Source organism: Lucilia cuprina, chromosome 6, assembly GCF_022045245.1.
Source record: "Lucilia cuprina isolate Lc7/37 chromosome 6, ASM2204524v1, whole genome shotgun sequence".
Classification (NCBI taxonomy): domain Eukaryota; kingdom Metazoa; phylum Arthropoda; class Insecta; order Diptera; family Calliphoridae; genus Lucilia; species Lucilia cuprina.
Genome location: NC_060954.1, coordinates 8,159,318 through 8,180,065, shown reverse-complemented (window position 1 = coordinate 8,180,065; position 20,748 = coordinate 8,159,318). Strand labels below are relative to the sequence as shown.

The 20,748-nt window shown below is 30.5% G+C and overlaps 3 protein-coding genes across 4 annotated transcripts in view; 1 reads left to right on the top strand and 2 right to left on the bottom strand.

Annotated features, from left to right (window-relative positions):
• Positions 1–1,107: 1,107 nt before the first annotated feature.
• On the bottom strand, positions 1,108–9,999 carry LOC111690137 (sodium-dependent nutrient amino acid transporter 1). The gene is given in 9 exon segments (XM_046953730.1): positions 1,108–1,278; positions 1,280–1,320; positions 1,379–1,650; positions 2,595–3,061; positions 3,136–3,239; positions 3,306–3,802; positions 3,859–4,144; positions 4,222–4,395; positions 9,960–9,999. Coding segments are annotated over 8 exon segments (1,890 nt in total). The 5' UTR covers positions 4,330–4,395; positions 9,960–9,999; the 3' UTR covers positions 1,108–1,163.
• Positions 10,000–14,631: 4,632 nt separating this feature from the next.
• On the bottom strand, positions 14,632–19,574 carry LOC111690124 (nuclear matrix constituent protein 1). The gene is made up of 11 exons (XM_046955836.1): positions 19,550–19,574; positions 18,546–18,746; positions 18,335–18,480; positions 18,176–18,277; positions 17,857–18,116; positions 17,489–17,792; positions 17,364–17,422; positions 17,222–17,303; positions 16,922–17,161; positions 16,651–16,853; positions 14,632–14,916 (listed from the first exon to the last, which is right to left on the bottom strand). Exons 1-11 carry the CDS (start codon positions 19,572–19,574, stop codon positions 14,748–14,750), a joined length of 1,791 nt encoding a protein of 596 aa, XP_046811792.1. The 3' UTR covers positions 14,632–14,747.
• Positions 19,575–19,694: 120 nt separating this feature from the next.
• Positions 19,695–20,748, top strand: part of LOC111690132 (spondin-1) — a 6,934-nt gene continuing 5,880 nt past the window's right edge. The window contains exons 1-2 of one of the 2 annotated variants that reach the window (XM_046953728.1): positions 19,695–19,814; positions 19,930–19,964. The gene's annotated coding sequence lies outside the window, so the exon portion shown is untranslated. Of the gene's footprint in view, positions 19,965–20,748 lie in introns of both variants that reach the window. The other variant, XM_023452587.2, reaches the window with a different exon arrangement.

Below are 20,748 nucleotides of genomic sequence, written 5' to 3'. Positions count from 1 at the left end.
TCTAGTTCAGTTCTAGTTCAGTTCTAGTTCAGTTCTAGTTCAGTTCTAGTTCAGTTCTAGTTCAGTTCTAGTTCAGTTCTAGTTCAGTTCTAGTTCAGTTCTAGTTCAGTTCTAGTTCTAGTTCAGTTCTAGTTCAGCTCTAGTTCATTTCTGTTTATTTCTAGTTTAGTTATATTTCAGTTCTACTTCGGCTCTTGACCAGTTTCTTTGCGGTACCCACTGTTCTTACTTAACATTAACAAATTTTATAAAATAATCTCACACAATTTTAAAAATCTTATTAATAATATAAAAATAAAGCTGTGATACTAAAAAACAACAAAAACACACTTACAAATCTAATACACAGACACACACAAACAATTTCTAAACAAGAACATAATGGCGCTAAGAATTAAATTTAAAATACATACAAATATTATAAAAGTTAATAAATAATAACTGCACTTATTTTCAAAATTTATGATAACAAAAATATAAAAAAGAAACGCTTACATTTTTTTTAATATTTCTAGTTAATAAAAAATAAAAATAAATTGTCAAAAAAAGTTTACTGCTAGTGATTTAAAAGTTCAGACACGACGAGGCGTATACGTAATGCGTTTGAATACCATATAAAGTATACGTTCGTGGATTGTGTTTTTAATTAATTTGTTTTACTTCAAATTGAAGCATTAACGATAAATTCAGTAAATAAACTCAATTTATATTTTAATGGCAATACAAGTAAAAAAGAAATAAAATTAATAAATAATTAAATAAAAATATATAAAATAAATATCATTAAGGTAGTACCAAGGTATTAAACTTAACAAAAGATATAGAAATTTTTACTTAAATCAAATAAATTTAGAAAAATCAAAAATTAACAAACTAAATTAAGCTTAAAAACTAGAAATTTACTAAGCCAGCAAATAATTTATGAAATAAAATGAAAGAAAAACAAAAGTTTTTTATATTTTAAAACAGGTCCAAGCTAATGAAGAGTGTAAGTAAAACCATTTGTGGACTATTTTATTGTAAAAATTTTATTGTTAATACACAAATTTTCTTAGAAAAATATAACATAATACTTCTGTTTGATACATTTTAGTTTTGTATATATAACATCATAATTACTAATTACTTTTCTAATAATTAAACTAAAATTTTAACTAAAATAATTAATGGAAAATATTTTTTATAAATCGCGAGCATAAACTTGTCTCCTCTTCATCTTCATAGTCATGCAACAGTGCTTTTCTGTAGGCTAAATATTCCTCTAATAGTTTAGGTTCAAGGGCCCCAATGGCAGCGGGGTTTAAGAGAGTTGGAGAATTTCTGCAAATAAAAATATATAACAATTATTTAATAAAAACGACTTTATTATTTAGTTCACCTCCTTAAATGTTTCTCCTTTTTGTTGATAAATTGTATAAAGAGCCCATAGTGGCAGCTGACCTACTCCTATGGCCCACATTATCCATGCCAAATTATATGCCATTTGGGGATATGCCACATTTTTATATTGCAAAGGTTCTAATGTGATTAGGGTATATATTAACACTAAAAACATTAAACCTGGTGTAATGATGGACCAACAAATACGCCAATATAGACTGGTCTTAACGCCCAGCATAAATTCGATGTCCTGGCAGAGACGTTTGACACCTAAAAGATGACGGGATATTGATTAAGAACTAGAATAGAACTGAACTAGAACTGAACTAGAACTGAACTAGAACTGAACTAGAACTGAACTAGAACTGAACTAGAACTGAACTAGAACTGAACTAGAACTGAACTAGAACTGAACTAGAACTGAACTAGAACTGAACTAGAACTGAACTAGAACTGAACTAGAACTGAACTAGAACTGAACTAGAACTGAACTAGAACTGAACTAGAACTGAACTAGAACTGAACTAGAACTGAACTAGAACTGAACTAGAACTGAACTAGAACTGAACTAGAACTGAACTAGAACTGAACTAGAACTGAACTAGAACTGAACTAGAACTGAACTAGAACTGAACTAGAACTGAACTAGAACTGAACTAGAACTGAACTAGAACTGAACTAGAACTGAACTAGAACTGAACTAGAACTGAACTAGAACTGAACTAGAACTGAACTAGAACTGAACTAGAACTGAACTAGAACTGAACTAGAACTGAACTAGAACTGAACTAGAACTGAACTAGAACTGAACTAGAACTGAACTAGAACTGAACTAGAACTGAACTAGAACTGAACTAGAACTGAACTAGAACTGAACTAGAACTGAACTAGACTGAACTAGAACTGAACTAGAACTGAACTAGAACTGAACTAGAACTGAACTAGAACTGAACTAGAACTGAACTAGAACTGAACTAGAACTGAACTAGAACTGAACTAGAACTGAACTAGAACTGAACTAGAACTGAACTAGAACTGAACTAGAACTGAACTAGAACTGAACTAGAACTGAACTAGAACTGAACTAGAACTGAACTAGAACTGAACTAGAACTGAATTAGAACTGAACTAGAACTAAACTAGAGCCGAATAACTGGAACACAACTAGAACATAACTATAGCTAAACTAGAGCAAAACTAGAACCCAGACTCACCATAAATCCATCCCACTGCTATCAATTCAGCGATGGCCAAAAATAAAGCAATAAATGAACAGCCAAAGAAATCCACCATATTCAAAACAAATTGTCCCCCCGGAGTCATATAAACAATGCCACACAAAAAGCCCACTACTGCCATGGCCGTCGACAAGAACCAATGAGGCAAATGATTAAAACGATCCTTAATAACCGTAATGACACATGAAGCCATGCCAATATTACTGCCCATACCCAAGACCAAAAGCATCATAAAGAATAAAACGGCAAAAACTTGTGGTAAAAATTTAAATTTGGCTATAGCCTCGGGATAAGAGATAAATGCCAAACCAGCACCTCCTTTAACAACATTGGCAATATCGGTTGTTTTCGTTTCGTATGCTAAATTTCCCAAAATACCAAAAATAATACAGCCGGCTAGGATAGAGGTAACTGAATCAACACTGGTTATAATGATGACGTCACTAGAAGAGAGAATAAAATGAAGATAATAATTTGCAGAGAACAATTTGAAATTTGTAGTTGTAGTTGTACATACCGATAAACATTTTTGCGAAAATTATTAAAGGAAGCATACATGACCAATGTACCAAAACAGATGGCCAAAGAGAAAAACATTTGTGTGATGGCATTGTACCAAACCTGAGTGAAATATAAAAGATTTATAAAGATTTTATATGAATCTGATATACAAATCAAAACACTTACATTCGGATTTAATAACTCACTCCATTGTGGTTTCAAAAAGTACACTATACCATCCCAAGAACCGGGCAACGTTAAAGCTCTTCCCAGTAAAATGAACATGACAATATAAGGAAATATGGCCAAAAAGTATGAGGCTTTACCCGAGCTGCGAATGCCTTTGACTAGAATTACCGCTATAAATAGCCATGCAAACATTAAACACACCACCAAGTCCCAATTGGGAGAACCCAAACCCTCATCAATATTCTCACTTTCACGCAAAACTGTTTTAGTGAAAAATAACTCTGCCGAGGAAATGCGTTTGGAGTTCGTAACATTAGTCCCCTGATCTAAGGACTCAGAAGTGGCTATACAACTAGAACCCCATTCTGCTAGACAATAGGTCCAGGGTAATACATCCGATAAAGAAGCTATTAAGTATTTTAAAGTTAAGGCCATAATACTGGCATAATAGGTGGTGGCCAAGGCTGTGGCATAAACTTGACCATAGGCTATACCTTGAAAAATAAAAATCGGTTAATATTAAGTCTTTTTTCTTCAGTTTTAATCTTACCCTTCATTAAAGGCACCATATCAAAGGCCTTGATACAGCCCCTACTGGAAAATTGTCCTATAATTACCTCCATATAGTAAACTGGACGTCCAATTAGTAATAATACTATTATATAAGGTATAACAAAAGCACCTCCCCCATTGGCCAAAGCTATAAAGGGAAAACGCCATACATTGCCCAGTCCCACCGATAAAGCAATGCAGGAAAATAAAAACTCAATTTCTTTGCCCCATTTCTCACGACCCACTTCGGAACTGCTGTCACTGTTGGAACTAGAAACTGAAAGCTGTTTCCCACACAAACAAACAATTTAATTAATAGAAACTTGATTTGAGAATAAAAAAAGAAACAGTTTCGACTTACCAAAGCCATATCTTTGCTATAGGTAATACTTTGTTTTTGCTGTGAGTCCTTTTCAATTTGTAAAATATTTATTTGTTGTTGTGATAATTTATCGTATTGTGCATCCATGTTGAACTGATTAAAGTTTTTTTTTTATTTTTTAAACAGATAATAGATCAAGGTTCAAGTAAAACTCTAATTGAAATAATTCATAAGTATTTGTTAAAAAACGATTGAACTCTATTTTTATGGGAAAATTTTAGAAAAATTCTAGACTATATAGTCCAGTCTATAGTCTAGTCTAAAGTATAGTCTATCAACTAGTCTATAATCTAGCCTATAGTCTAGCCTATATTCTAGTCTATAGTCTAGCCTATATTCTACTCTATAGTCTAGTCTATAGTCTAGTCTATAGTCTAGTCTATAATCTAGTCTATAGTCTAGTCTATAGTCTAGTCTATAGTCTAGTCTATAGTCTAGTCTATAGTCTAGTCTATAGTCTAGTCTATAGTCTTGTCTATAGTCTAGTCTATAGTCTAGTCTATAGTCTAGTCTATAGTCTAGTCTATAGTCTAGTCTATAGTCTAGTCTATAGTCTAGTCTATAGTCTAGTCTATAGTCTAGTCTATAGTCTAGTCTATAGTCTAGTCTATAGTCTAGTCTATAGTCTAGTCTATAGTCTAGTCTATAGTCTAGTCTATAGTCTAGTCTATAGTCTAGTCTATAGTCTAGTCTATAGTCTAGTCTATAGTCTAGTCTATAGTCTAGTCTATAGTCTAGTCTATAGTCTAGTCTATAGTCTAGTCTATAGTCTAGTCTATAGTCTAGTCTATAGTCTAGTCTATAGTCTAGTCTATAGTCTAGTCTATAGTCTAGTCTATAGTCTAGTCTATAGTCTAGTCTATAGTCTAGTCTATAGTCTAGTCTATAGTCTAGTCTATAGTCTAGTCTATAGTCTAGTCTATAGTCTAGTCTATAGTCTAGTCTATAGTCTAGTCTATAGTCTAGTCTATAGTCTAGTCTATAGTCTAGTCTATAGTCTAGTCTATAGTCTAGTCTATAGTCTAGTCTATAGTCTAGTCTATAGTCTAGTCTATAGTCTAGTCTATAGTCTAGTCTATAGTCTAGTCTATAGTCTAGTCTATAGTCTAGTCTATAGTCTAGTCTATAGTCTAGTCTATAGTCTAGTCTATAGTCTAGTCTATAGTCTAGTCTATAGTCTAGTCTATAGTCTAGTCTATAGTCTAGTCTATAGTCTAGTCTATAGTCTAGTCTATAGTCTAGTCTATAGTCTAGTCTATAGTCTAGTCTATAGTCTAGTCTATAGTCTAGTCTATAGTCTAGTCTATAGTCTAGTCTATAGTCTAGTCTATAGTCTAGTCTATAGTCTAGTCTATAGTCTAGTCTATAGTCTAGTCTATAGTCTAGTCTATAGTCTAGTCTATAGTCTAGTCTATAGTCTAGTCTATAGTCTAGTCTATAGTCTAGTCTATAGTCTAGTCTATAGTCTAGTCTATAGTCTAGTCTATAGTCTAGTCTATAGTCTAGTCTATAGTCTAGTCTATAGTCTAGTCTATAGTCTAGTCTATAGTCTAGTCTATAGTCTAGTCTATAGTCTAGTCTATAGTCTAGTCTATAGTCTAGTCTATAGTCTAGTCTATAGTCTAGTCTATAGTCTAGTCTATAGTCTAGTCTATAGTCTAGTCTATAGTCTAGTCTATAGTCTAGTCTAGTCTATAGTCTAGTCTAGTCTATAGTCTAGTCTATAGTCTAGTCTATAGTCTAGTCTATAGTCTAGTCTATAGTCTAGTCTATAGTCTAGTCTAGTCTATAGTCTAGTCTAGTCTATAGTCTAGTCTATAGTCTATAGTCTATAGTCTAGTCTATAGTATAGTCTATAGTCTAGTCTATAGTCTATAGTCTATAGTCTATAGTCTAGTCTATAGTCTAGTCTAGTCTATAGTCTAGTCTAGTCTATAGTCTTCTCTAGTCTAGTCTATAGTCTAGTCTAGTCTATAGTCTAGTCTAGTCTATAGTCTAGTCTAGTCTAGTCTATAGTCTAGTCTAGTCTATAGTCTAGTCTATAGTCTAGTCTATAGTCTAGTCTATAGTCTAGTCTATAGTCTAGTCTATAGTCTAGTCTATAGTCTAGTCTATAGTCTAGTCTATAGTCTAGTCTATAGTCTAGTCTATAGTCTAGTCTATAGTCTAGTCTATAGTCTAGTCTATAGTCTAGTCTATAGTCTAGTCTATAGTCTAGTCTATAGTCTAGTCTATAGTCTAGTCTATAGTCTAGTCTATAGTCTAGTCTATAGTCTAGTCTATAGTCTAGTCTATAGTCTAGTCTATAGTCTAGTCTATAGTCTAGTCTATAGTCTAGTCTATAGTCTAGTCTATAGTCTAGTCTATAGTCTAGTCTATAGTCTAGTCTATAGTCTAGTCTATAGTCTAGTCTATAGTCTAGTCTATAGTCTAGTCTATAGTCTAGTCTATAGTCTAGTCTATAGTCTAGTCTATAGTCTAGTCTATAGTCTAGTCTATAGTCTAGTCTATAGTCTAGTCTATAGTCTAGTCTATAGTCTAGTCTATAGTCTAGTCTATAGTCTAGTCTATAGTCTAGTCTATAGTCTATAGTCTAGTCTATAGTCTAGTCTATAGTCTAGTCTATAGTCTAGTCTATAGTCTAGTCTATAGTCTAGTCTATAGTCTAGTCTATAGTCTAGTCTATAGTCTAGTCTATAGTCTAGTCTATAGTCTAGTCTATAGTCTAGTCTATAGTCTAGTCTATAGTCTAGTCTATAGTCTAGTCTATAGTCTAGTCTATAGTCTAGTCTATAGTCTATTCTAGTCTATAGTCTAGTCTATAGTCTAGTCTATAGTCTAGTCTATAGTCTAGTCTATAGTCTAGTCTATAGTCTAGTCTATAGTCTAGTCTATAGTCTAGTCTATAGTCTAGTCTATAGTCTAGTCTATATAGTCTAGTCTATATAGTAGTCTATAGTCTAGTCTATAGTCTAGTCTATATAGTCTAGTCTATAGTCTAGTCTATAGTCTAGTCTATAGTCTAGTCTATAGTCTAGTCTATAGTCTAGTCTATAGTCTAGTCTATAGTCTAGTCTATAGTCTAGTCTATAGTCTAGTCTATAGTCTAGTTTATAGTCTAGTTTATAGTCTAGTCTATAGTCTAGTCTATAGTCTAGTCTATAATCTAGTCTATAGTCTAGTCTATAGTCTAGTCTATAGTCTAGTCTATAGTCTAGTCTATAGTCTAGTCTATAGTCTAGTCTATAGCATAGTTTTTAGCATAGTCTATAATCTTGTCTAGTCTATAGTCTAGTCTATAGTCTAGTCTATAGTCAAGTCTATAGTCTAGTCTATAGCATAGTTTTTAGCATAGTCTATAATCTTGTCTATTCAATAGTCTATTCTAGAGTATATTCAAGTCTATAGTCAAGATTATAGTCTATTCATTAGTCAAGTCTATCTCTGGTATGTATGTATAAATTTTTGGATCCCCTGTAAAACCTTCATCTGAACGTTTTTATTAATTATTTTATTATTAATTTCTTTCCACTTGCATTATCTCAACATTTTTATGGCGCTTAAACTATGCAAATCAATATTTAAAAGACAGAGAAAAAAAAATCTAAACCGAAAGAAAGACAATCGCTTGCAACTGTGAATGAATTATGTATGTGAAGATAACAGGGATGGATATATCAGTACTGTTTATTTTTCATGAAAATCAAACTTCAATCAAATTTCATTAAGTTATCCTATTCATACACCCTGTTATCTTTCAGTGCCTCACCAGTTTCTATTTAAATCTAAATAAACGTTTTTAAAATTCGGACTTTTTACACAAATCTAGTCTATAGTCTAGTCTATAATCTAGTCTATAGTCTAGTCTATAGTCTAGTCTATAGTCTAGTCTATAGTCTAGTCTATAGTCTAGTCTATAGTCTAGTCTATAGCATAGTTTTTAGCATAGTCTATAATCTTGTCTAGTCTATAGTCTAGTCTATAGTCTAGTCTATAGTCAAGTCTATAGTCTAGTCTATAGCATAGTTTTTAGCATAGTCTATAATCTTGTCTATTCAATAGTCTATTCTAGAGTATATTCAAGTCTATAGTCAAGATTATAGTCTATTCATTAGTCAAGTCTATCTCTGGTATGTATGTATAAATTTTTGGATCCCCTGTAAAACCTTCATCTGAACGTTTTTATTAATTATTTTATTATTAATTTCTTTCCACTTGCATTATCTCAACATTTTTATGGCGCTTAACTATGCAAATCAATATTTAAAAGACGAGAGAAAAAAACATCTAAACCGAAAGAAAGACAATCGCTTGCAACTGTGAATGAATTATGTATGTGAAGATAACAGGGATGGATATATCAGTACTGTTTATTTTTCATGAAAATCAAACTTCAATCAAATTTCATTAAGTTATCCTATTCATACACCCTGTTATCTTTCAGTGCCTCACCAGTTTCTATTTAAATCTAAATAAACGTTTTTAAAATTCGGACTTTTTACACAAATTTTACTAACATTTTTTATATGATTTTGTAAGAAAATCTCCATTTTCCATCCCTGTTATTTACAGATTTGTTTTCTATTTTTTTTTTTTTGCTTTTATGTTATTGACATTCGCGCTCTGTATATTAATTCCCTTCCATTGACCATTTATTTTCAAATGTCTAGATATTTTTTGCACTTTTTATTATTATTGATAAGCGCGTTAATTTTTTTTTACTTTTTATAAAAATATAAAACAATAATCAAATAAAAGTCTTTGTAAAAAAGATTTTATATGTTTTTTTTTTGTTATTGATCAAATACATAATGCCATGCTTAATGATTCCTAACAAAAAAAAAATTATGAGGAATTTTTTTAAGGAAAAAGTTTAGGTTTAAGAACCACATTTGAAATTTCCTATAACTGATAAGAGAACTAACTAGTGTAATCATAAAATATAATTACATGTGCACTAAACTAGAACTGAACTAGAACTGAACTAGAACTGAACTAGAACTGATCTAGAACTGAACTAGAACTGAACTAGAACTGAACTAGAACTGAACTAGAACTGAACTAGAACTGAACTAGAACTGAACTAGAACTGAACTAGAACTGAACTAGAACTGAACTAGAACTGAACTAGAACTGAACTAGAACTGAACTAGAACTGAACTAGAACTGAACTAGAACTGAACTAGAACTTAACTAGAACTGAACTAAAACAGGTATAGAACTGAACTAAAATTGAGCTAGAATTAAACTAGAATTGTACTAAAATATTTTTAAAGGTTTTTGAACTTTTTTAATCTCAAAACAAATTTGAAAGTTTAAATACATATATTCCATTTCAAAATCTTTTTTTTTAAGATAAACACTTGTTTGAAAAGATTATAATGCAATAAGAATAACTACAAAGTAGCATTAATTAAATATTTAAACAAATCTTTATTTAATGAGATAAAATTTAAATTTTATTAAGATAAATAATAATTTGTGATAATCTTATCATTTATTTGAAAAACACTTTCTTTTCGTTGGAGAAAACAAAACACTAAATCTTAAAAGCTTGACAAATATCCAATGAAAGTTAAGAATGAATTCGACCATAAAAATGTGAGAAAAGGAAAGAAACTATTTAAATTTATGCCTTTAGTTTAAAAACTTAGAATTTATATTAAAATTTTATTATTTTTAAGAAATTTTCTTTTTAATACAAAATTAAATTTTACTTTTATAACTTTTTTGTTTTTTTTTTAATTATTTTAATTTATTTTTTACTTTTAAACTTTCTTGTTAATTTTTCATTTAAAAAACTTTTAGTTAATTTTCTTTTAAAATCCTTTTTCGCAGGATATTTTTATATTTTTAAATATTTTTTTTTAATTTATTGTAAGTTTTATTCAAATCCTTTTTTCGTATACTTTTATCCACTTAAAACTTTATCCATAATTTTCATTTGTCCGCCTTTTATCCAATTTTTTTCTCAAGTTATTTCAAAAGTTTAACCGTTTGTCATGACAAGACCTGATCAACTGAGAGATTGATAAGCTGTGCTGTTATGTTTAACCAGATATTTTAATTGTCTTTTCATTAAAACAGAAAAAATAAAAAAGAAAACAAATCACAGCTACTTATACATAGAATCAGTACACTGCTCTGATTTGGGTTTAATCTATCTACTAGACATACATATAAAAAAAATATATCTGATCAACAGCAACAACAACATCGGTTATAGTACATAGATATGAAATTTTATATACTCATTTATACTATATGCATACAATTAACAAAATTATGTACTATAAATATATAAATAAAATAGACAATTTATAGACAGTTATTAAAATAGATTTAAGGGTTCAAATGAAAAAAAAAACATGTTATGGGATTTGAATGATGTCACATTAACGTCTGCTTGGATGTTAAAAATCGATGGCATGATATAGTAAGGTGTTGTTAGTTCCATTAAAAGTTGTACATCATATTCGTTGCAATTCTGATTCATTAGTATTTCATGAATTATAATGTCAAATATTAAGATAGATTAAAAAAACGTGATTTTTAGGTATTAAATTATAGAAATTTTTATTGAATATTTTCATAAATATTAACATAATGTTTATGTTAAGTCACTAAGTAAGTACTTAGTTTTAGAGGAGGTCTCTATCGGGCCTATTGTCACCAATTACCCAGAGCCGCAGTTGAGAATCGAATCCTCCATCTCCGTTCCACCATACTACAACACTAATTACTAACCTAACTAAAGGCCATAACTAACTATCTAACTAACTAACTAGTTATAGACTAGACTATAGACTAGACTATAGACTGGACTATAGACTAGACTATAGGCCAGACTATAGACTAGACTATAGACTAGACTAGACTATAGACTAGACTATAGACTAGACCATAGACTAGACTATAGACTAGACTATAGACTAGACCATAGACTAGACTATAGACTAGACTATAGACTAGACTATAGACTAGACTATAGACTAGACTATAGACTAGACTATAGACTAGACTATAGACTAGACTATAGACTAGACTATAGACTAGACCAAAGATTAGAATAGACTATAGACTAGACTATAGACTGGACTATAGACTAGACTATAGACTAAACTATAGTCTAGACTATAGACTAGACTAGACTATAGACTAAACTATAGTCTAGACTATAGACTAAACTATAGTCTAGACTATAGACTATACGATAGACTAGACTATACACTATAGACTAAACTATAGACTAAACTATAGTCTAGACTATAGATTAGACTATAGTCTAGACTATAGATTAGACTATAGTCTAGACTATAGATTAGACTATAGTCTAGACTATAGACTAGACTGTAGTCTAGACTATAGACTAGACTATAGACTAAACTATAGTCTAGACTATAGACTGTAGACTAGACTATAGACTACTCTATAGACACTAATTACTAACCTAACTAACTAACTAACTAACTAACCAACTAACTAACTTCACTATAGACGAGTTCACAGACTACATTATAAGTTCATAGTCGACACTGTAGAGTCTTTAAAGATTACATTTTAGACTTATTTATAGAAAGTACTATAGACGGCACTATAGAAAAGTTTATGGACAAGTTTATAGACGACGCTGTAGACGAGTTTAAAGAAAGCACTATAGACGAGTTGACAAACGACACTATTGACAAGTTTAAAGATATAGACTTCACTAGAACTTCGGCAATTTTATAGCCGAAGACTAGATTATACATAAAACTATGAGGAAGGTTAAATGGTTCATTTAAAAGGTTATAGTCTAGATTTTAGATCTATTTTTATTAACTTGCCACTGGGCGAATTGTGTTAATTTGTCTAAGTTTAAAAAATCTGTCCTATCTTTTTTCTATAAAGAATTTTCTTTGGAAATTTCTCATACTAATTGTAAAGCTACGTTATCTTAATTGTATCTAAACCCCCTTATAGTTTTATATTTTTTTATCACTTTATTTTTAAAGTAATTAGGAAATCTTCAAAACAATTTAATATTTATCTTCTTAAACTTCTTTAGCAGTATTCCAAGGTTATAAACTTTGTAGGTGTTTTCTTTTTATAATGATTTATCAGCTTTTCTAAGAGATAAGCTAGTTAAGGTGACCATGTAAAAAGTTCAGTTATATTTATATATGTATTTATAAAAGTAGATAACACGCCTATTTTCTTAAGTGGGTGTGTCTGCACATGGATTTGTTGTAAAATAAGTCGTTGTGTAACTAATGTAGGGTTGTTTTTCACTATAAACAAATTCAATTTATTATCGGTTACAATTATTGTCTAGAAATATTTTCCACATAACTGAATGCCTGATGCTAAAAATTTTACGCTTATTGATCAATGATCATACAGTACATAGAAGTATTAGTTTATAAAAAAATAAAATAGTAAATTTTGTATATACATATGTATGTATGTAAATATTGATTATGTATTAATTAATAACTAAACATCATAGACGAGTTTATATATGAGACTGTAGATGATAGTATATATAGAAATGAAAGAATTATAGGGCGAATATAAAAACAATAGACTAGATTAGACCAGAATACAGATCAGACTATAGACTAGACTATAGACTAGACTATAGACTAGACTATAGACTAGACTATAGACTAGACTATAGACTAGACTATAGACTAGACTATAGACTAGACTATAGACTAGACTATACTATAGACTTGACTATACTATAGACTAGACTATACTACAGACTAGACTATACTACAGACTAGACTATACTACAGACTAGACTATACTACAGACTAGACTATACTACAGACTAGACTATACTACAGACTAGACTATACTATAGACTAGACTAGACTATACTACAGACTAGACTATACTATAGACTAGACTATACTATAGACTAGACTATAGACTAGACTAGAAGATAACATAACAGACTCAACAATAGCCTAGTAACTAGTGTTTTTTCAATGCCAGGTTTCTCTTAATATTTCATTTTTGAATTATTTCATAATTTCTACTCTTCGTTTCAATAAAAAAAACAAACAATTGCATTTACATACCATACGAATTTTACTGTTATTTTCTTGTTTTGTTGCTTTTGCAATTGATCCTGTTCGGACAGGCACAGTGATACGAGTTATTTTTTACAGCATGAACACCAACAACGAACGAGACGCGACGCAAAGCAAAGAATTTTGTAAAACATAACAAAAAAAGAAGGGACAGAGAAAATGCAGTGCTGCTGCTGCATTTTAATTACGCACTTATATTTTTGATATAGAATTTTACTTTTTTTTTAAAAATTACTTTTTTTAAAAAATATTTTTTAATTTTAAGAAATTTTATTGAAAACACTATTTAATGCACTTTAATATTTTGGATTTTTCTTTTTTAAAGAAATTTGAAATTTTATTTATACTAACAAAAAGAAAATTATAATAAACATAAACTTTAATTTGATTTAAAATATTTTTTTTTAATTTCAATGATTTAAAAACTGACACTTTTAATTATGATTTTGCTTTTTTATTACACTTATTTATTAAACTATTAATCACTCGCGACATTTTTCGTTTACCGAACCGTCTTAAAAGGAATGCTGTCTTAAACTAATTGCTTAAGAATAAAATTAAAAGCAAAAGTGCCAAAAAATCAAGTTGATCGATTAATAACAACAAAAACAACATCTTAATGAGTAAAAATTATGAATTGAATTGAGAAAGTGTAAAGGTGAGAGAGCAATAAATAAAGGGCAAAGTAGTAATATCAATTAAAGGAGCTTTATGTAAACAAAATTAGAGAGAGTCAAAATATTTTATTTAAATTGAAAAAGCTTTTCATTACCCTAACTATAGACTAGACTATAGACAAGACTATAGACAAGACTATAGACTAGACTATAGACTAGACTATAGAATAGACTATAGTCTAGACTATAGACTAGGCTATAGACTAGACTATAGACTAGACTATAGACTAGACTATAGACTAGACTATAGACTAGACTATAGACTAGACTATAGACTAGACTATAGACTAGACTATAGACTAGACTATAGACTAGAATATAGACTAGACTATAGACTAGACTATGTTAACTAGACTAAAAATGTTATAAAACTTGTACATCTTTTTATAATGTTCTTAATTGTTGTTCCTACTAAATTTCCAATGTGGCCCTGCTCTAGTTTGTCTGAATAATTTTAAATCAATGTAGTCTACACAAAATAAAGACAGATTAATTAAGCCCTTTTCATAACAAATACACACATTTAAATGAGTACATAAAAAGCATACAGTTCGTGGCGAAAAACGAGCTGCAAGATATTATGTACGGCAAAACGTTAATATTTCTTATAAATATTTAAATACTTCAACAAAATTCATAAAATAAATTTATTAAATTTTGTTTTTCAATTATAATTTCCCACCAATTGATAAGAAAACAATATCACAACAAACATTACAATTTACAAAAAAACATTTGAAATTTTTCATCAAGTTTCATATTTCTTTACATTTATATCAACTTGACGTTTTCTTTTACGTTGACTTGCATAATAATAAAAATTTTCATTATAATCCACATTACTGGGCGGTAAAACGGGGGAGAAGAGTAAATGTTTAGCACTTTTGCCTGACAAAATATTCGTTTGATAAATGGCGCTGCAATATAGGAAAAACAATAAATTTTCATTCCACAAATTCAACAAAACTTTTTTGAAAGCTTTATGCTTGTGCAAAAGCAAAGCTCTACTAAAGAAATAACGGAAAACTTTGCTGCATAAAACTTTCAATTAAAGCATTGGTTTTTTAAGTATTTCATTTTAAAAGCTTACTTGTTTTGTTAAATGAATTTATTCTTAATTTCAAATTTAGTTTAAATGCAAAAACAAAGTTTTCCGTTGAAAAAAAGCTTTTGTCAGTAATTTTGTGTTAATAGGGCATAAGAAAGGCATTCTGACAATGTTGTTGATAAATTTTGCTAAAAAATAATACAAATTTTATTATTTTCCAAGTAATTTGAGTGGAAACATAAAAGTGCATTTTCTGGCTAAACTAGAGGGACTAGAGCTTAAACAATGAAAATCTGTGATCACTTAAATTTCCTACAAAAAATCGATTTTTGAGTGAAAACATAAAAGTGCATTTTCTGGCTAAACTAGAGGAGCTAGAGCTTAAACAATAAAAATTTGTGATCACTTAAATTTCCTACCAAAACTCGATTTTTGAGTGGAAACATAAAATTGCATTTTCTGGCTAAACTAGAGGCGCTAGGACTTAAACAATGAAAATCTGTGATCACTTATATTTCCTATCAAAACTCGATTTTTGAGTGAAAACATAAAAGTGCATTTCTGGCTAAACTAGAGGCGCTAGAGCTTATTTCCTACTAAAACTCGATTTTTGAGTGGAAACATAAAAGTGCATTTTCTGGCTAAACAAGAGGAGCTAGGACCATAAGGATGAAAATCTGTGATCACTTAAATTTCCTACTAAAACTCGATTTTTGAGTGAAAACATAAAAGTGCATTTTCTGGCTAAACTAGAGGAGCTAGAGCTTAAACAATGAAAATCTGTGATCACTTAAATTTCTTACCAAAATTCGATTTTTGAGTGAAAACATAAAAGTGCATTTTCTGGCTAAACTAGAGGAGCTAGAGCTTAAACAATGAAAATCTGTGACCACTTGTATTTTCTACAAAAACTCGATTTTTGAGTGAAAACATAAAAGTGCATTTTCTGGCTAAACTAGAGGAGCTAGAGCTTAAACAATGAAAATCTGTGATCACTTAAATTTCCTACAAAAACTCGATTTTTGAGTGAAAACATAAATGTGCATTTTCTGGCTAAACTGCAGGCGCTAGAGCTTAAACTATGAAAATCTGTGATCACTTATATTTCCTACAAAAACTCGATTTTTGAGTGAAAACACAAAAGTGCATTTTCTGGCTAAACTAAATTCGCTAGAGCTTAAACAATGAAAATCTGTGATCACTTCTATTTCCTACCAAATCTCAATTTTTGAGTGAAAACATAAAAGTGCATTATCTGGCTAAACTAGAGGCGCTAGAGCTTAAACAATGAAAATCTGCGATCACTTATATTTCCTACTAAAACTCGATTTTTGGGTGAAAACATAAAAGTGCATTTTCTGGCTAAACTAGAGGAGCTAGAGCTTAAACAATGAAAATCTCTGATCACTTATATTTCCTACTAAAACTCGATTTTCGGGTGAAAACATAAAAGTGCATTTTCTGGCTAAACTAGATGAGCTAGGGCTTAAACAATGAAAATCTGTGATCACTTATATTTGCGACCGCTAGAGCCAGGTCTCTTCGTCTTCCTTAAACTTTGTCAACTTTAATCTATCTTTAATCTATTCTTTAATTAACTTACATGGTCTGTTTAAGATGTGTCAACTCCTCCTCCATGCGACCTATTTTCTCCTCCTGTTTGACACGCAACATTTGACTGCGTTCATTGCTCTCCTCTAAGAGTTTGATAATATGCTCCTGATTTGCCACTTCCATTTGTTTAGCACTTAAGTTGGTAAATAAATTGCGAAACTCTTCAGATTTAGCTTGCAGTTCACGATTTAGCTAAGGAGCATGGAAAGAGTGCACAAATTAAGAACGGTAAAATAAGAAAAATTACCTCTATAGATCACCTCATTAATGGTGGTATTCTTCTCTCCCACTTGGGCGAATAATTCCTCCATGTGTATACGATGAGTCTTTTCATTCGACTGCAAAGAATTGATAAGATCACTGCGCACTTCCAGCAATTGTTGATCACGTTGGATTTGCTGCTCCAGCTGGCACATATTAAATTGAGCTTTGGACAGTTCTACTTTAAGTTTATCAATCTCACGACGCTTCTCCATTTCGGATTGACGAAATTTGGCGAACTGTAAAGATTTATTAAATTGCATTTTGAATTGAAAATTTTCTGTAGATTTGTATTATACCTCTAGCTGTACTTCTTTAGAGTAATCGGGCACCAACTCAGAATTGTCTTTGTCTTTGGCCTCATATTCCTTTTGTAGATCTCTAAAAGGGTTGGGCCATATATAATTTTAATGAAATAATTTTGTTTTGAATAAAACTTACCGCAACTTAAGCTCGGTTTGCTGAAGTTTTTCATTAACATTTCTCAGATCATGAAGTTCCTTAATTATAAAGAAAACTTATGTTTAAAAAAGTGATTCCAAATTTTAGTTAAAGGTTTCTCTAACCTGCTCCAGTTTATCTTTTTCTCCTAACTTGGCTTCTCTTTCAGATTCTAAGCAATTAATTTTGTTTGTAAGTTCCGAAATTTGTTTTAAATGCTCCACACATTCGTTGTGTGATTTACTTCTAACTTTAGCTTCTAGTTCTTCCAGTTTCGAAGACATTTCTTTAAAATTTATTTCCAATTTCTTTTTAGACTCTAAATCGTTTTCAAGTTTCTTAATTGTTTCCGCTTTTGTTTTTAATTCCCTTTTCAAATGATTCAATTGCTGTTCCATAGTTTGCAGTTTGGCATTTGTATTGCTTACGCTTTATAATTGATAGAAAGTCCAATTAAGTACTAGCTATCCGCCATTTTGGATTTCAAACTTACCTTTCCCTACAAGCATTTAGATCTTCCTGCAGTGAGGTTTTCTCCGCTAGTAAATGTTCTTTTTCCTTTTCCACAGTTTGCAAAGTAGCTTTCGTTTGCTTTTCCTGCATTTTTAACTTCTTTTGCAGCTCTTTTATTTCTCCCAAATCTAATTTTCTCTTTTCCTCTAATTCCCTCTCCCATTTGCCAACTTCTTCTTCATATCGGCTGCTCAAATCTTTATACTTTTCCTCCAAATTCCTCAAAGCTTTATTACTTTCCTAAACATAACATAATAATTTCTTTCAAGTTAAAAAAAAAAATCCCCAAGAAATCCTACCTCTAGCTTGCGTTTCAAATTAACCATTTCCACATCACAGTTTTGCTTAGTAACAGCAGACAAATCATCTATTAAGGATAATATATCATTGGCTTGCAGGATCTAAAAAGCATTTAAGTACATTTGTCATATTATAAATCCTGCAAAGCTCATTCATACCTGCAACTCTTCCAATTTCTCTTTAAACTTTTCTATATCCTGTAAATTGTTTTTATCACAGACATTTAACTCCTTTTTAAAAGGAGAAAACCATTGGTCCATATAGATATTTATTTTGGTCTTGAATTCACTAATTGATTCTGCTGCTGGCAGAGATAGTAAACCAATTAAGATTTTTTAAAGGCATTAGTGAATTTACTAAAATATTTACATTTATCATTAACAGTTTCTCCAGGTAGTTCCTTAGTTTTTTCGATTTCTTGTGGTAAATTATTCAGTTGTGATTTTTTGTCAAAATCCAATTTTTCCATTTTATTGTGATCTCCAGCCGTTGAAATCATTTTGCGTAAATTTGTTTCGTGCATTTCCTTGCCTTTGGGGCAAGGTGTACTACGTGTGGATATGTTGGAAGCTAAAAAGATAATTTGTAATAATAAATATTGTAAACATTACTAGTACTTGTTCGGTTATAGTTCTATGTAGTTCAATTCTAGTTCAGTTCTAGTTCTATGTAGTTCAATTCTAGTTCAGTACTAGTTCAGTTCTAGTTCAGTTTGAGTTCAGTTCTAGTTTTGTTCTAGTTCAGTTCTAGGTTAGTTCTAGTTCAGTTCTAGTTCATTTCTAGTTCAGTTCTAGTTCAGTTCCAGTTCAGTTCTAGTTCAGTTCTAGTTCAGTTCTAGTTCAGTTCTTGTTCTAGTTCAGTTCTAGTTCAGTTCTAGTTCAGTTCTAGTTCAGTTCTAGTTCAGTTCTAGTTCAGTTCTAGTTCAGTTCTAGTTCAGTTCTAGTTCAGTTCTAGTTCAGTTCTAGTTCAGTTCTAGTTCAGTTCTAGTTCAGTTCTAGTTCAGTTCTAGTTCAGATCTTGCTGCACATCTTCCTTAAATATTTCTTAGCAAAATCACTTTAATGTTTAGAAAGTACAAATAAAAACAGAAAATTCGCCATAAAAACAAAAAAAAAACAACAAAACTACAACAAAAAGCCGGAACAACAAGATGCCGTATAAACTATATAAATCATCAACTGACCACAAAAAGAGAAACATCGACCACCTCTTTTTATTCAAACTTGTAAATTACATGGGGAATCTCTACTTGGCTATTGACAACGTTTTATGCTCATTTCTGCCCTTTCAATTAATTTTAAACTCTTAGTGTAAGTGACACTTGTGTTCCTCCTACTCTACATATACATATCCCCTCGGGCCATCATTCCCACCTGATGCTATAACACCCTCTTGCATTTTTCATTTATTCATTTTTGTTTTCCTTAGTTTTTCAATTTTCTCAACCCCTTCATATACAATTCAAATGCATCGCACTTGTATTCATTCATTCAGTTGACCATTAAACGTTGAGCATTCGAGTCTAATCATCGGGAACATTAGCGGCGGTTGCTGTACCAGTATAAACAGGAACATTTTGATTAAAGTAAAAGTGATTAAATAAATAAAAAATAAATAGTACGGGAAGAATTGTGTGTTGTATGTGTATTTCAATTAATTGATTCAATTGAAACGAATTTAATGCAAATTATTTGAAAAACAAAAATTGTTTATACAATTCTACAATTTAAATTTTAATCTTCTTTTATACTAGAGCAAACGATTTTTTATTACCGAGAAACCTTAGAAGTGAGTATTTTATTGTATTTAGTATTAAAAGTTAAAAAATTTGGTAAAATTTGGATCAATTAATTTAAAGGGTAGTTGAGATTTGTTTGGTGGATAAGTGGGTAAAGAAAGGGTCACTTGAATGAGATAATTTCAAACTAATTTCAAAATCTCTTAATCAATTGAAAATGTTCATGTTCGCCATATAGAGAAATACAGTTCGTATACATGTGCTGAAAGAAAAAAAGACTCTTAAGTGATGCCAATTATTGAGAAAAATAAACGCAAAAAACGTTAAGCGTTTTCTAGAATAGAGTTATGATTCTATATATGAAATATAGACCAAATAACCGTCCAGAGTATAGTTTAGTCTGGAAACTATATTATTATCCAAACTAAAGGCTATATACAGATTATAAGTTAAGAACTAGTATAAGGACCGTAGACTAGACAATATACAAGAGTATAAACTTTACAACAGACTATAGTTCTGACTATAGTCTAGACTAGAAAACAGTCTGACTACAGATGGTTCATTCTAAAGTCCACACTATTGTCAACGCTATAATCCATACCATAGACTTGACTATAGTGCAGACTATGGACTAGATTAAAGACTAGACTGCAGATTAGACTATAGTACAGACAATAAACTAAACTATATACTAGACAATAAACTCGACAACAGATCAGATAGTTGACTAGACTATAGACTAGACTATAGACTAGACTATAGACTAGACTATAGACTAGACTATAGACTAAACTATAGACTAGACTATAGACTAGACTATAGACTAGACTA